We start from the raw sequence: 16,257 nt of genomic DNA on the forward strand, positions 1-16,257 counted from the left end.
GATAACTTTAAATGAACATTCTATTAACATTACAGGAAGAACGTTTGCTAAACGTAGCTAAAGTTTGGAGAATATTCCCTGTTAGCTGGGGTTTATTCTTTGTCCCGTTCAATGGAAATATTTGGGATGATTTGGATGGCATAATAGGATTTTGATTAATTGATGACAATTTATGGCATAAAATAATTGTGAATGTGTAAATGACAAATTGAATAGGTTACAGTTATGGACAGGGATAATCAGTAACGTGCATGTTCAATTTTGGGGGCTTTGTTGTGTGTTATTAGCCCAGAGACAGATGAAGTGTTAATTATATATATATATATATATATAAACATCATTATATTTACTAATTTAATCACACATACAAGTCTATGACAGACTTTAGGATATTCCTGTCTTTTGTCCACAATAAACATAATGGTAAAATGGAATTATGTTTAGAGGTGAAAAAAGAAGACAGAAATAAATCACACTGCAGTGTTTATGAATGTTCATATTTAAATGAACATCATATCCACTAAAAGTGTGTCTCTAAAATCTGCATTTGATTACAACAGCTAGGAAACACCTGTTTTTATTTGTCTTAAAAATGTACTTAGCACATGTCTTACTGCTTTTTATTTGAGAAAAACACACTTACGCTTATTATAAGATATGAAATATCAAAGATAAACATCTGTATATACGTACACCTAAATGGCTGTGAAAGAGCTCGGTTCTGTTAAATATAGTTCTGCTAACTAGTGACAGAACTATTCAACCAGACTACAACAGGGACTAATGCTATGATGTTTTGTTACTTCATCAGAGGTCCACATATTAGCATGTGGACGCTTCAACATCAGCCCTCTTTGGGTCACTTACTGAGGGAACTGTTTTGAATGGGATGTGCCATCTTCTCAATGATATTCAGGGCTAGAAAATTGGCAACCTGTCAATATTTTAACAATCAATTCTAAGACAAAAATAGATATCACTGCATTAGATTGAGATAGGATGGTTGATCATTCATACATTGCTGTTTTTTTTTTTAATCCAGCCTTAAACATCATTGACATCCACAACAGAAAGCTGAAAACCAACTAAAAGTCAATCCACCGAGAAACATACTTGATATTCTAGACAAGTCCAAAGTTTCAGACATGACAGGAAGTGGATTGGCTAAATTTAGAACTTGGCAGTTTTATGGTGAATACCAGCTTTTATGTTGTTGGATAAAACAGTTCCCTTGCAGTGACAGTTCCAGAGTCAAAAAACACAAAACAATTGCCATGAATTGTTTTGTCTTTGTCATTTCAATCAAATACTTCCTTACAATACGTGTGCATGGAATTTTCCTCTTTCTGTCCCAAATTTTAAAGACCCTCACCCCTACTGTCAAAGTATATAATCGAATGATTACCTGGTTTGGTCCAGTGGTTGCAACAGGAGACCGAGTTTTGGAAGCATCTACTACTCCGTAGTCAAGTTCACTGTCTGTATAGTACTCCCCATCTACATTGTTAAGCTATAGCAGTTTCAAAGTGAGAAAAAAAGAGGAAGAAGATAAGAAAGGAAATTAACACAGTTCAAGCAGTTCCACAAGCGTTACAGGCTGGATCCGCAAGGACAGCATCTAAGGAAAAGTAGCGGACGGCACGTTCAGACTATCATCAGAGATTTCCCTCACTGAAAGAGAGATCTTGATGGGTTCTGACAGGAACTACACTTGTAGTGTTACCCCTAGAATTACTTTTCTTGGTGGCAGTGGCAGGTCTCCATATCTCTTCTTCTTAGGGGCTGACTTTTTAGCCTGTTTTTGCTCCTGGTACTTATAGGGTTTGGAAAAAGACTTTGGGGACTTTCTTGTCCTCTTCGTTTTCATGGAGACACTACGTTTCACTCTCTGGAAAAAGGTTATGGTTAAGAGAAGAAGACACAACACATCAATGCATCCATGTTAGAAGGTAAATAAGACCCAGTTGTTATACTTCAAATGTGGCTTACTTGGATTGCTTCAAGATAACTTGGTATACACTACCATTCATAAGTTTGGGGTCAGTAAGTTTATTATTGTTTTTGAAAGAAAAATACTTTTATTCAGCAAGGGTGTATTAAATTGATCAAAAGTGGCTTTTACATGCTTAAAAAAATCTATTTCAAATAAATGATGTTCTTTTGAACTTTAAATTCATCAAAGAACCCTGAAAATTAAAATGTATCAAAAATGTTTAAAAATGCAAATGTTTTTAATGTTGATCATTATAAGTAATGTTAAGTGACAGTGTGATATTGTTACAAAAACAATTTTGAGATTTTCATCTTTCTATTTATCACAGAATCCGGAAGAAAATATATCATGATTTCCACAAAAATATTAAGCAGCACAACTGTTTTCAACATTGATAATAATAAGAAATGATTCTTGAGCACAAAAAAGCATGTTTTAATGATTTCTGATGGATCATGTGACACTGAAGACTTCTTTTCCAGCTTTTCCATCACATACATAAATTACAATTAAAATATATTAAAATAGAAAGAAGTAAAAAATATGTTTTTTTAAATTATACCAATATAATTGATCAGATAAATGCAGCCTTGGTGAGCATACGAGACTTCTTTCAAAAACATTAAAACATCTTACCAACCACAAACTTTTGAACTGTAGTGTAAACTGTAGTGGTTGAGGAGATTCCCCCTTCCATGTAAAGCGTTTTGAGTACTGAGAAAAGCGCTATATCAATGTAATGAATTATTATTATATAATTATTAAATCAGGGATGTATCAGAAGTATATATTCATCAGGTTTGACTAGTCAAAAATGTTGTTTTGATACCATAACTGAGCAGATTTTAGGCTTGCTTCAAAAAACGGTTATCCTAAAAGTTTTTTTAAAAAGCATCCATTTGACTCGTTAAGGTCATAGATCACTAGATCACAGACACTAGACATTGAGTTTACAGGTTGCAGTAAAAACATTGACAGACACACGTGGGCAAACGTATGTGAACCGCTGCAGTAATTTATGCGTCTGGCTTTTTAAGCTTAAACTAGCATACAGCCATATAATTTCCTTCAACAAACACTTCCAGTAGTATAGGGTGTACCAAAGTGCTCGATGACTTGTCAGCATCACAGGACGCCACCAGGAAACCGCTGTGGGACAACTTGACTCATTCACACACCGGTCAGCCCACACCACATACTTTTGCCCATATAATGTACTGTACATAGGACAAGGAAAGGGGGTGTGGCCACCTCATGATTGACATAAACACATCACACATTTTCTGCATTATTTACCTGCGGCTCAGAATATTCATCTGTCGCTGCAGGGGTCGCTCCCTCATAATAATCATATAAATCACCATATTCAACAGCAGTTGGGTACTGCACACAGGGAGAGGATGAGAGAGAGGTTAGCAAAGCATACAAAATTCATGTAGAATGTAATCTACCCTTGGGTGCATTACATACTTGATGGTTAGGTTTTATACCGTACAGATGAATTAGAAACAGCAATCATGATCACAAGTTTATCATGTTACAGCATATTTTCATGTTTGCTAATGCGTCCAATGAAAATAAGTCAAGTTAGAGTGCTAAGTCATGATCAAAACAATCTCAGAATCCTAAAAAGGAAGTAAAACTACTAAGTTTGTGTTACTGGATTGTGCAACTGTGTGAGAGTTCAGTATATGTGAACATGCTGCATTAATTACTTTAATGTATAACATGTGATGTACTTATTCTGATTTAGAGGTGGGTGTTTAAAGCCTATAAAAAGGCCCTGCATGTCTGACGCAGAGATAACAGCCATATGTTGGTTGTTTTCTTTAGTGAACCCCCCTTTTTTATTCTTTCTCATCTTTATATGAGTGTAAAATCCCATCTGCCTTCTAAAGTAAAGGCAGATTAAAGGCTCAGACCTATAGAAAGAGTCCCTCTATTTTCCTATTTCCAACACATTTCAAAGCTATAAAACTTCCTGTGTCTGGTACAAATTTTAAATGTATATCTAGAATTTATAATTGTCATTAAATAAATGTTAAGTGTTAAATTTAGAATATTAAGTTTAATGTTAATAAAAAAGTGTTAGATTTGGCTATAATAAAAGGTAATTTCTATATGCATTCATCAATTATGACACATTTTTAAATTAATGAATGGTTGGTTTAATAAATCTTTTGCTTATGTTTGTGTAGCAGTTTCTCTGTTTCTGCTTCTTCAACACAAATAACGCTGTTAGAGGAGCAGAAAGGCCAATAAAACCACCGAGTCAGGCTCTCAAGGGCTTCATCCATCAAACATAAGTATATGTTAATTCTCATACAGCATAAGAGCTCATAAAACACTGCGCTGATGATCAGGCCCTCTTCCTCGACTGGTGATCACTCAGCATTGATTGGACCCCATTCAGCCTGGCCCAGTATGATTTATGAGCAGAGCATCTCAGGGTTATTGATTTCTCACATACAGGAAACGACCCTCTCCCTGTTTCAGCAGGATATAACGGGTTAAAATGACATATGGTGTCCGTGCTTACGGGAGTCATCACAGAGGTCAGACGTGTCAAGGTGAGGCTGACCTTTGACCTGTGACATGTTTTTATAATATATACACTACTGTCCAAAATTAAGTCAGTAATATTTTTTTTAAAGAATTTAAAACCTTATTTTAGCGAAGACATGTCAATTTGATCAAAAGTGACAGTAAAGTGAAAATGTTACAAAAAAAATGCAATTTTAAAAAATTTGCTGTTTTGGATATTTCTTTTTAACAGAGAATCCTCAAGAATGGATTCCAAAAAAAAGAAGGATTTTTTTCTGTTTTCACCATTTATAATAATAAGAAACGTTTCTTAAGCACCAAATCAGCATATTTTTGTGTGACACTGAAAACTGCTGAAAATCCAGCTTTGCCACCACAGGAATAAATTACATTTTATAATATACTGTAATAGAAAACAGCTATTTTAAATTGTAATCAAATTTCATAATATTACTGTATTTACTGGAATTTTAATCAACTTAGGTACGATTAATATTTTTTGAACCGTGGTGTAAAATATATATCTAAAATGTATTTGATCTATTATCTTTGTAGCATGAGAGAAAAGTTCATTCCATAATGATCATTCCTCACTATGAATCGTTGTTCCTTTAATATCTTAATTTTTAATTCAATTTGTAGTTTGCCATACTTTATCTAAAATAATTATATCTATTTAATAATGATAATGTTTAATTAACATTTTTGGTCACTTCCTGTTCTTCAATGTTATTTCACAATTGTGATGACTTCCCTCAAATTCTAACATGTGGAAAACAACGACAAAGTCTACGTCTGTGTCCAATCGTTTGACCGGTAGTGTCAAAAGTATCAACGACCTGTCAGACTTCCAGAAACGTTAGACTTCTGGATACTGCTGCTCAGTGCAAAAGGCGTGTGGTCTATACTAACCTCCTCCCCGGGCTCTTGTGCTTGCAGTGTGTCCTTGAGGGGGACGTCACAGTCTGGGCTGTAGTGTTCACAGTAGTCGTAAGCTGCTTTAGGGTCGGACACAATCAGCAGTTGTTGGATATCACCCTGAGGGGACGAATGACAGAAAGATACATGAGATACATGTGCTTATTTACCAAAAACACCTCTGTTGTTATACTAAGACATATGTATATAATACTGATGAGGCCAATGAAAAAAATATAAAAGGAAATGACAATGTATTTTATTCTGAGAAATGGTCGGCATTGGCATCTATGGTTCCTTGAAGAACATTTAACATTGGTGGAACCTTTCCATTCCACACAAGGTTCGTTGTAGTGGGAAGCTATAAAGGTTCTAAGAAAACTAAGAAAAAATGGTTCTTTTAAGAACTGTTCTCTAAAAGGTTCTTTGGGGAATCAAAAATGGTTATTCTACCTATAAAATTGCACCTTTATTTTTTAAGGTTGTGGTTGGTCAAAACAGAACAAAAATACCACTTTCGGATTGCAGGAAATGTATGGAATGTCAAGGCAACAATATAACAAATCATCAACCACTTTCACAATGAGGAACGTGGGTCAGATGGTTCAGGAAATTGCTGTTTTTATAAGCAGGTAAATAAAACGTGTTCATGAAACACCTGGTAACGGAAACCCAGACAGGAAGTTTCCTCTCATATAAAATGCTGCAACAATGGTAAGACAACAGTTCATAAAACCTTCTGGTCAACAGTACATTAAACAGACATTTATAAACAATACAATCATCGTCTTTCATCCAAATTAGTGAAATCTGTTTCTTGCCATTGTCTGGTCAGAAACAATACCATACATTCATTCTGCATTATGATCAACAACCTAATGATTAAAAACATCATTTACTGTATGAGGTTTTGATTTAAGCGATTATTTTTGTCCATTTCAAGGCCACATGTCTCTTATAGGCTGTAACTGGTTCAGATCATTCTGTTCAGCTGCTGGGTTTAGATCGGTTCAGTATGACCTGGGTCTGTTACGAGGAACGTGCATGACTTTTAAAGTGAAGTCCACAAGTAGATCTGGGGAATGTGTTCGAACCTGAGGTCTCTTCTTGGCACTGTCACAAAGAGAGAGAGAGAGAGAGAGAGAGAGAGAGAGAGAGAGAGAGAGAGAGAGAGAGAGAGAGAGAGAGAGAGAGAGAGAGAGAGAGAGAGAGAGACTGTGCGATTTAGCAGCAAGGCGGTCACAACTGAAAAAAGAAAATGAACAGCAGGCTCGGACTTGTTAGGGGCATAGTGTCTGTGTATTTTTATACCGCTCTCTGTAAACTCAACTGTATAAACAGCAAAATGCTCAGGTGTATCCACAGTAAAAAAAAAAAGAGGTGTGCTTGACCTCCTTATTTGTACAAAATACCACCTCTTAATATTATTATTTGATTAATGAAAATAAGACATTTAAGGGAATAGTTTTTCCACCCTCATATATCCACCATCGCATGACTTACTTTCTTCAGTAGGAAACAAAATGTGAATTTTTTTGGAAAATATCCGATGCAATTTTTTTAAATATAATGAAAGTCAATGAGCAAAGGGGCTTTAAAGCTTCAAATTAACAAGTGGTTAAAACGAACAACTTATGAAGTCATCTGGTAGCTTTGTGTGAGGAACAGATTGAAATTTAAAGGCAGGGTAGGTGATTTGTTACAGATTTTTTTGGAAACTGGTTGAAAGTCTCTTCACATCCTCATAGCAATCACTACGTTAAATGGTCTAGATGTATTTATATGTATATCTTATGTGGAAGGCATAGGACCATAAAATGCTCGTCCAATCGTTGCATTCGCTCCGAATGTCCTACCTGCCTGTCAATATGTATTTCCATACCTCCGCCACACACCTTCTAACACAGACATCACACATCATCAGCGCGTTTCATGCAGAGGTAGACAGGCGTCAGTCATTAAACACCGTAACTGAAAGAGCAGCCACCTTTTACAGTTCCTCCTGAACCAAAACAATGAGCTTATGCCGAGTTCACGCCATAACTACTGTCATTTGGAAGAGATGGAAACCCGTGATTCTCGCCTCTCTGAAAATTGCCTGCCCATACCTTTAGTTTTACTAGTAGTAGTTTTACTAGTAGTAGTAGAACGTGGCCAAATTGTTGTTTGAGTCGATTAATCTTTAATTCAGTTTACATGTGTAAATTATTCATTTACAAGTCTGGTTCTTCATTGCGATAATCTGTTCTTCCCTATTGTGAAGTATATCTGAGTGCAAAAGCTTCATGAACCAGAAATAAAAGTATGGCGGGACTTGATTTTGTCCATCTGGAATGATTATATTAGATTTTTGTGGTTTTCTACTGCTGTGATGTCATGTGATTGACAGGTTTCCACATCCTCATGCCAGTAAACACATCATCAGAGAAGGGAAGAGACGTCGCTGCAAGATGGAGTGGAAGTTATTTTAATTAAAGATTACGAGGGCACGTGAATTTTTACAGGAATTGTCAATTTTGATTTCATGGTGACTTTTCACTGAATCAATGATTCAGTTAACAGTGCAAAATTATCAGTGGAAAACTTCAAATTGCAATCTGTTCCTCAAACAGGGCTACTTGAAGTACTGCACATGAGTCATTCAGGCTATATTTAAGCAGACTTTTATGTCAAAATTATCATAATTCCTAAAAAATAAAATTAGTCAAATCACATTACTAAGCTGTAGTCATGTAAAAATCCAAGCCATATTTGCATTAATCACCTGTTGGCCCAGTAGCATAAAGTACATTTACCAGACCATGAAAGCCAGGATTGGCCCCAAAAGCCAGGATTGGCATTAGAGCCTGGTGCCAAGATGGAGTGGAAAACAGGGAGATCAAGCCAATGGCTGAATAAAAGTGACACGTATTACCTCATTTGTCACCCGTGCACCTTAACAACTCCCTGGACCCTGCAGAGCTTATTCTGAGTAAGATATGCATGAAAGCCTGGTCTAAGACTAGCACTGAATCAGTTCAAACAAACTTAAGCAAACAATAGAAACATCAACCCCACCCAGTGGTTTATGTTAAAGTCACTATGAAATCAAAAATGGACAATTCTTGTTTTGTTTTTTTATGGAATATTGCAGTATTTATTATACCACAACAATCCAAGCAATTCCCAACCGACACAATCCAGCCCTACATTTTTTCTTGTTCAAGAAGCAGTTTCACTTGGATATAGGTCACAATAGGGAAGAAAAGACTATCGCAACTTCCATTACATGCCGACTTCAATGCTGGCTTGCAATGTATCTCGTAAAAGATGTTTATCAGGTAACCTAAAAAAATTGGAATTTACAGCAACTTTCTCTCTATTGTCACAGATACAATATAAAATGCAATCCACAGAATGGTGTAACCTAGGTAAAATGTTAAGGGAAAATCTATGCAGTAATGTACCAACATCTTTAAACAACATGAACCAAAAGCATCACTCAACAGCTTTCCACTAATGACCCATGAGTCATTCATAAACATCTCAGCTTTGTACTAAAAAGCTTGGTTGTTTGTAAGGCCCAGTGTGTGAAAAACTATTTAAGATGCAGACCCCCAGCATGAGTATACAGTAAACTGTTCAAATAGCAACGTAGCACAGTAAGAAACCTTTCATTAAGTGCCATAATGCCTCAGCTTTACAACATGAGAGAATTTGGTCAATTTTCCTCAGTCATTTAATTGTGCCTAACTGCTCTAATTACAGAACTAGAGGGAGCCAATGGTGGCGAACACCAAATCGGAAACAAAAGGAGCAATGAACTTTGATGTATCCAAGCCTAGAGCCGTGATCTCAGCGGCCTGGCAACACACCCAACGCTATTAGCTGAGGTCAACGCTATTTCCTCACCTCACAGAAAATAGTCATTAAGACAGCAACCTGGCCATTCAGGAAAAAGTGTGGATGGGTTTCTGATCTGTCATTCAAAGTGTGTCAATGACCAATGCAACTATTCACTCATTTAGCTGTGTGTTATGTCATATGTAGGCATACACTGTAAAAAAAATATTTTCATGATTTATCAAATTTTTATTTTGTCAAATCAACACAATTATGTGGTTCAGTTAACATAATATTTTCAGTTTCTGTTGATAAAACTAATCTCTATTTTATTAACTTTTTTATTTATTTCAATTAACTTAATTTCAATTACCTTATTTTAAGGCAACCATGTTACTTACTTTTTAAAGTTAAACCAACAATAATTTTTTGTGTAGTTCACCCAAAAATGAAAATTCTGTCATCGATTACTCCATCAATCACATTCCAAATCCATTCGATTTTCAATTAATCTCAATTTTAGTTAAAGATTCATTAATTTAGCTGTGTGATTTTTTTCATATTTATTTATTTATTTATTTATTTATTTATTTATTTATTATTAAAGGGATAGTTTTCTTTCTTCAACTCATTCTCATGCCGTTCGAAATCCATACAATTTTTGTTGACCTTCGGAACCCAAACGAAGATATTTTTTATGAAACCTGAGAGATTTCTGTCCATCCATTGAAAGTCTATTCAACCAAAAATCTGACGCTTCAAAACATTTATAAAGAGATTGTAATATGAAATTGTGCATTTCAATCCAAGTCCTCTGAAAACACAAGATCACTTTATATGAAGAACAGATTTAATTTAGGCTTTTGTTCATATATAAACATTGATCAGCTAACTGGAAACTAATTGAAAAATGAGAAATTTTAACTTGGCAACTAGCTGAAATGAAATAAATATTTTTTTTTGTATTTTATTTTTTTTCAGTTAACATTTACTTTATTTAAAGTAAAAAAGGTGTTTTTTAATGGTTTTAGTTTTAGTTAACAATAATAACCCTGGTAGTTTAAAGAAAGTTTCTTATTCATTACGAGAAATTAGACATGTGGAACTAAGTGCAGTAAAAAAAAAAAATAATAATAAGTCAATTTTTGGACCACCATCCTGCAAATTTAACACATTGTACACTCACGTAGAATCAAAAATCAAAGACTTCTTTACAGGCCATACAAAGTGTCGATTCATCCAGTGCTAGTAAGGGATGTCGTTCCTACAGGTCTGACCAGGTATTTCCGCCATATTTCCCAAAATACACTTCAGAAGTAGCCATACAGTGGGAACAGTCATGGTGTTCATGCTCTCACACAGAGAACTCTGTGTTTCCAACTATACAAATCCTTGATTACACGCCAAATCTAAATACTGGGCATACCTCTCATAGCTTTTCTATATACGCTGCAAGAGGTAAAAAAATATATATATCTGAATATATCTGGAATGAAACTCTCTAAACTTTCATGTGTGGGACTCCAAAAACATCAAATACTGAGTATTATAGGTTGACATATACAAATGATCACTGCCATCATATATTTGTGGAACACCTGACAAGCTCTGTCAGAATCACCTTCTGATAAAATGGTTTTGAAAACAATGCATGTGGAATTAAGGTAACATAAACAGGATTCACAACAGAGCAAAACCTGTAATGGTCAGGCAACTATATAATGTCACCACACTAACAAGAAGTCTCAGTTAAAAATACTTGCATTAAAACTATTTTAACAACAATATGGGGTAATAAGAAATAATTCCCATCCCCCAGTAAGCAAGTTCTCAGTTACACAGGCTAACACACATCCAGCCTAAGCTAGCCCTCCTTCTTAACAAGAAGCAATGCGTTTTAATATCACCTGTCAATCGGCCTATTGTACGTCATTATTTACAGCTTTAACTCATTCTGACCCTGCATTCCACACTGCCTCAATTGTGACTTTTAAGAGAGCGTAAGAGAACAAACACACACATAACACTGTGAAACAAGATACCTAAAAGACACAAGTTTGCACCAAAAACAGACAAACTTTATATGTGCGGTGTTAATATAAATATAAAGTCCAGAAACAAGTTGTTGAACACATCTATACATGCCACAATGTATCACATGTAGGATATATGACATAATGTATCACATCCAAGATGTCGATGTCTTTCTTTCTTCAGTCGAAAAGAAATTAAGGTTTTTGATGAAAAAATTCCAAGCTTTTTCTCCATATAATGGACTTCAATAGGACACAAACGTTTCAAAGACCAAATGACAGTTTCAGTGCAGCTTCAAAGGGCTTTAAACGATACCAGACGATGAATAAGGGTCTTATCTTGCAAAACGATCGGTCATTTCAAAAATAAATAAAAATACTTTAAGTTTTATAAGCACAAATGCTCGCCTTGCTCTGTTCTGTGATGCACGTTCGTGATCCTGTTCGAACTCGTTCATCAAAATGAACAAATCTTTTTTCGAGTCATTTCGTTCGTTGAATGAACGAAATGACTCCAAAAAAGGCTCGTTCAAAATGAACAAATCTTTTTCGAGTCATTTCGTTCGTTGAATGAACGAAATGACTCGAAAAAAGATTCGTTCATTTGGATGAACGAGTTCGAACAGGAGAGTCACGTACGACGGTATGCGCTCGCGCTGTTCAAGAGAGGGGTTATCAGCGCGTACACGAGCGTGATTGACACTGCTAAGACATTCCTCCTAGCTCTGATTGGTTGTTTCTGACCGGGAGCGGTGTATTTCTGCAAATGGCAATAGGACCACAGGGAGGAGCCAGAGGAGCTTGATTTTTTCACAGATTATCTGTCTCATATTCTACTGTCAGGACATAATGACAGTTTTAACAAATATTTGTTAACAAAAGTTACCTACTGGAGCTTTAATTAGCGTTTTCCATTCTAATCGAGGTGATGGCAGGGCTACTGACTGAAACCTGTAACTTGTCATGTCTGCTAATTAATACATAAATATGCCACCCCTACAGAAATCTCTATGGTCTGAATCACACAAAAATTAGTTTTTGTACAGTGTGAAGTAATTTGGCAAAAAACACTTTAATACCTTAAAGGTACAATATGTAAGCATTTTGTAGTAAAATATCCAAAAATCACTTGCACAGTGTGATATATTTTCTGCAGTTGTGTACTTACAATATCCCAATAGTTCCCAAAGATTTTTAATTTCATAGAAATTCCAATTTTTATATAATGGCTCGTCCCTGATCATTGTTGCCTGTCGTAATATCCGCGTTATCCCTGGTTTCCGCTCGTACTGCCATATTAACCATGGCGACAGACCTGGACAACTGCGTTACGTCCAGCGGCACGCTCAAGCTGTTTTTGTTTCGTTCAAACATTATGGACAATGGCAAGGAGACTTTAGGAGAAAGGGAGAACTAAAACAAGGATCAATATCAGCATGGCGTTTTCGAGATGCCGAGAGCTCCATGTCCGTGACAAACTTCGACTTGACAGAGACACCGCCCTTGCATGTACTTTATTAGACAGGTGATCAAATGTTCATTAAACTAATCAATGTCATATAGCTCAACATGATGAAATGTTAGAATATGATCTGTATGTTATTCTAATGTAGATCTAGCTTACTGCTAGTCTCATACAGCCAACAAACTAACACATAGAAAGAATAACATTATAACTTTCAACACACTCAAATGCAGTTTAGTGTGATAGTGTAGACCAAGTGAAACAGCGCTGCGTTACCTCACAAGTTTAATTCGCCAAATAAACTGACCTGTGTGAGTATTAATACAGCATGTTCGTCATGATATCTGTCTCTCATTAGTAATCGTGCCATGCTTCATACCACAGTCATGTTAACAAACATGAATGTATTCACTCATCCATAAACATTATTAGATCCATCAGCATGACGACAAGTTCCATAATTCAGCTTATGCGTTGTAAACCAACCTACGCCTTTGTTATTGTAAGAGGTTAGCTACATATTTTAGCTTTAAACCACCAAACAAATATAATCAGGTTCATTTTTAAAATGCATTGTGCAATGACTAAAGTTGTGAATTTTCTTTAATAAAATTATAGTATCTGCACCATGTTGAATGAAGGCCTCAGCTGAGGTAGTGAGCAACTCGTGCATGAAGAGGCTCCTCTGGCTTTGAGTAGCTTTAATTACAAGGTGAAAAAAGCCTTCATAACAGGAAGCAAAGGGAAAACCCGACCGCTTAAAGGTAAACAGCGACACAAGGCTTGTCTGTGTTATCCTGAGCAAGCCAGTGTCCAGAGGGACAAATATTCACCTTTGCCATTATGGAACTGATCTCTAATAGTAACTGGTCAAATCTGAATATTGCGTCTTTAATATGTGGAAAAATAAGGGCTGCATTTACTTCCATGGTCTTTAAAACAAAGTAAGATTAATTGCTTAAGGTGCAATTAAGACCACATTAGGCTAAAGAGAACAATGATACCACAAAGTTACATAAAAATATGCTGACAGGTTGCCATAGAGATGTAAACACTGATCTTTCTCATGGAACTACAAACAATGAATGGGACGCTAATTCAAATAGCTGTTAGCTTGTGGAAAACAAAGCATAGGCCTACATAAAATGCCACAAACTTGACTTTTGTGACATTTGCAAAGAAACTCTCCTTTTATAGTACTTAACTATACAAGTAGGCAGTTGTTTAACCCTCGGAAACTCCAAAATTGCAAAGCGTTGCCATTCATCTAAAACAAAACACGTTGAGGAAAAATGTTACGGACCAAATAGTTATTTGCTAATTTCAAAACTGAAGATTTCGATCTTGAACCTTTAGCAAATGTATGAAAAATGTTACGGGCCAAATAGTTATTTGCTAATTTCAAAACTGAACATTTCGATCTTGAACCTTTAGCAAATGTATGAAAAATGTTACGGGTCAAATAGTTATTTGCTAATTTCAAAACTGAACATTTCGATCTTGAACCTTTAGTATGAATGAATATAGCTAAATGTAAATATATTCCTGCTTAACTTGTTGGTGTGATAGAGTTTAAAACCTAAGCTGTTGTTGTATGCAGATTTAACAAATATTCAGTATTATTTAACATTGAATTTTTAAAGGTTAAATATTTTAAATGTGATGTATACATGCATGACGGATACAAGGCTTTGCAATCCACAAGATGGACAAAAGGAAAGGCCAGATTTTACTCTCAATCCAAAACTTTTCAGTAGAACCTTTTTTTTATTTACAGGCCAGTTTATTTCTACCCCATGCTAGTTTTATTTGTTATTAAATGGGCTGAACAGAGCATGCAAAACCCCCCGGAGCTGGACTATAAATCCAACTCTGGTTTACTCTCATGTTCTCAAATGAACAGATGTTGTTTTCATAATGTTAAACACCTCAAATATGTGTCAATTTATACTTGATCAAGCAGCTCACACAGTCAGGCCTTCAGAGTGATATCCGTGTATTATTGCACTGAAAACAGCTTTACCTCAAAAGTTTCCTCATCCAGGATCCTGGTGCCAAAAACAGTTATACCATTGGTGTCAATACTGGTACGGTCACTTCTGCCCAAGGGCTTGGTTAGCTTCTTCTTACAGTCGACAACGATGGTCACAGTCTTCTTCTCAACACTGATGCCTACGCGATGCCACCTGTGAGGAACAAGAAGAGTAGGTGATTACAAACCCAGCAAATGGTTAAAGGCCGCCACACGTGAGACGTGTCTTACTTTAAAACCTTAGACAATTCGCCTCCATTCTTGAGATATAACATTCCTGAGTGGACCACATTCCAGCCTTCAAACTTTGGCCTTGTTTAACACTGGATTAAACTCATTAAACCTTAGTCCAAATCCCCTCCTGTGAGTTATCCAGCATGACAGACACTGTGAACATTGTAGAAAGTGTGTGTCAGGAAGGTACGGCAGAGAAACTGAACTGTAGAGTCAAAACATTGAGCTGGGGAGGGAAACAGTTGGATGGGCTAGCAGTAAGAAGCCACAGAGAGATTTCAAAGGCATATCAATAGCACCCTCAAGGGTGATCAATTTCCCATAATCCACTTCATTAGAAAGAAAAACCTTTATTCTGGCCCATGTCTTTAAAGTGCTTGGCAAACTTGAACTAGGACATGCTTTACTGTGGCTAGAAACCAATGTTTTGGATAAAGTACCTGTTAACGGAATAAAAAGAGGCAATTTACATGGTTAAGACTTAGCGATTAATCGAATGATTGATAGATGCGTGACGTTGTAAAACCACAGTATCCTTAAAAATCCTGGGAATATTCTAAAACTTTAGTTAATTCCTGGACTTGCCAAATGCAAAGATTTACATCAAAAATAAACCATTTTCCCTAAGGACGTACAGAGGTGTAATTAATCTTGTGCCATATGCATAATTAGGTAAGCAACACATTGTTGCATTATCCGATTATAATGCTGTATGATAGAGCAACACATTTTACACATTTCTAATAAATGCATTTCAGATTCTTTACTCAAGGTAAAATTTCCATCATTATGACGTTCTAAAAAGCAATTATTTTTATGTTTCTAAGAAAGATAAACCACAAAAGCAGATGAAATTAAAATTAAAATGGTAATAGCTAATCTGTTCAGCTGTACAAATTATTTATATAAAGTTACTTGCAACTATAATTCTCCCAGCACAAGGGAATTGGAATGAAAGAATTAGCCCAATCAAGGTGCATTTAACCCGAAATCCCCATCAGAAACATAAGCGCTCTTATCCTTCACAGAAATACTGTTGTTTTTACAGCAAAACATCCCATTGAACTGATACCTACAATAAAGCCTCTTAAACTTAATAAGACAAAGCACGTCCATTGAGTTACATTGTGCTGTCGATTAATTTTAGCACTTTGGGGTGTCAAAATAAGACTCAAAGGGTTTCTGGACAATAATGAGCATTGCAACACATTAATAT

At 35.8% G+C, this 16,257-nt stretch overlaps 1 protein-coding gene across 1 annotated transcript in view; it reads right to left on the bottom strand.

The window, feature by feature from the left end:
- col11a1a (collagen, type XI, alpha 1a) overlaps positions 1–16,257 on the bottom strand; it is a 75,375-nt gene that overhangs the window by 50,803 nt on the left and 8,315 nt on the right. Inside the window, exons 4-7 of the mRNA XM_077245075.1 lie at positions 14,799–14,961; positions 5,450–5,575; positions 3,290–3,376; positions 1,406–1,510 (exon numbers count right to left, since the gene is read on the bottom strand). Coding sequence (XP_077101190.1) covers positions 1,406–1,510; positions 3,290–3,376; positions 5,450–5,575; positions 14,799–14,961 — 481 coding nt within the window. The remainder of the gene's footprint in view (positions 1–1,405; positions 1,511–3,289; positions 3,377–5,449; positions 5,576–14,798; positions 14,962–16,257) is intronic.

This window comes from Siphateles boraxobius, unplaced genomic scaffold (genome assembly GCF_051911475.1).
Source record: "Siphateles boraxobius isolate OS27281-9 unplaced genomic scaffold, OSU_SipBor_1 26, whole genome shotgun sequence".
In the NCBI taxonomy this organism is placed as follows: Eukaryota; Metazoa; Chordata; class Actinopteri; order Cypriniformes; family Leuciscidae; genus Siphateles; species Siphateles boraxobius.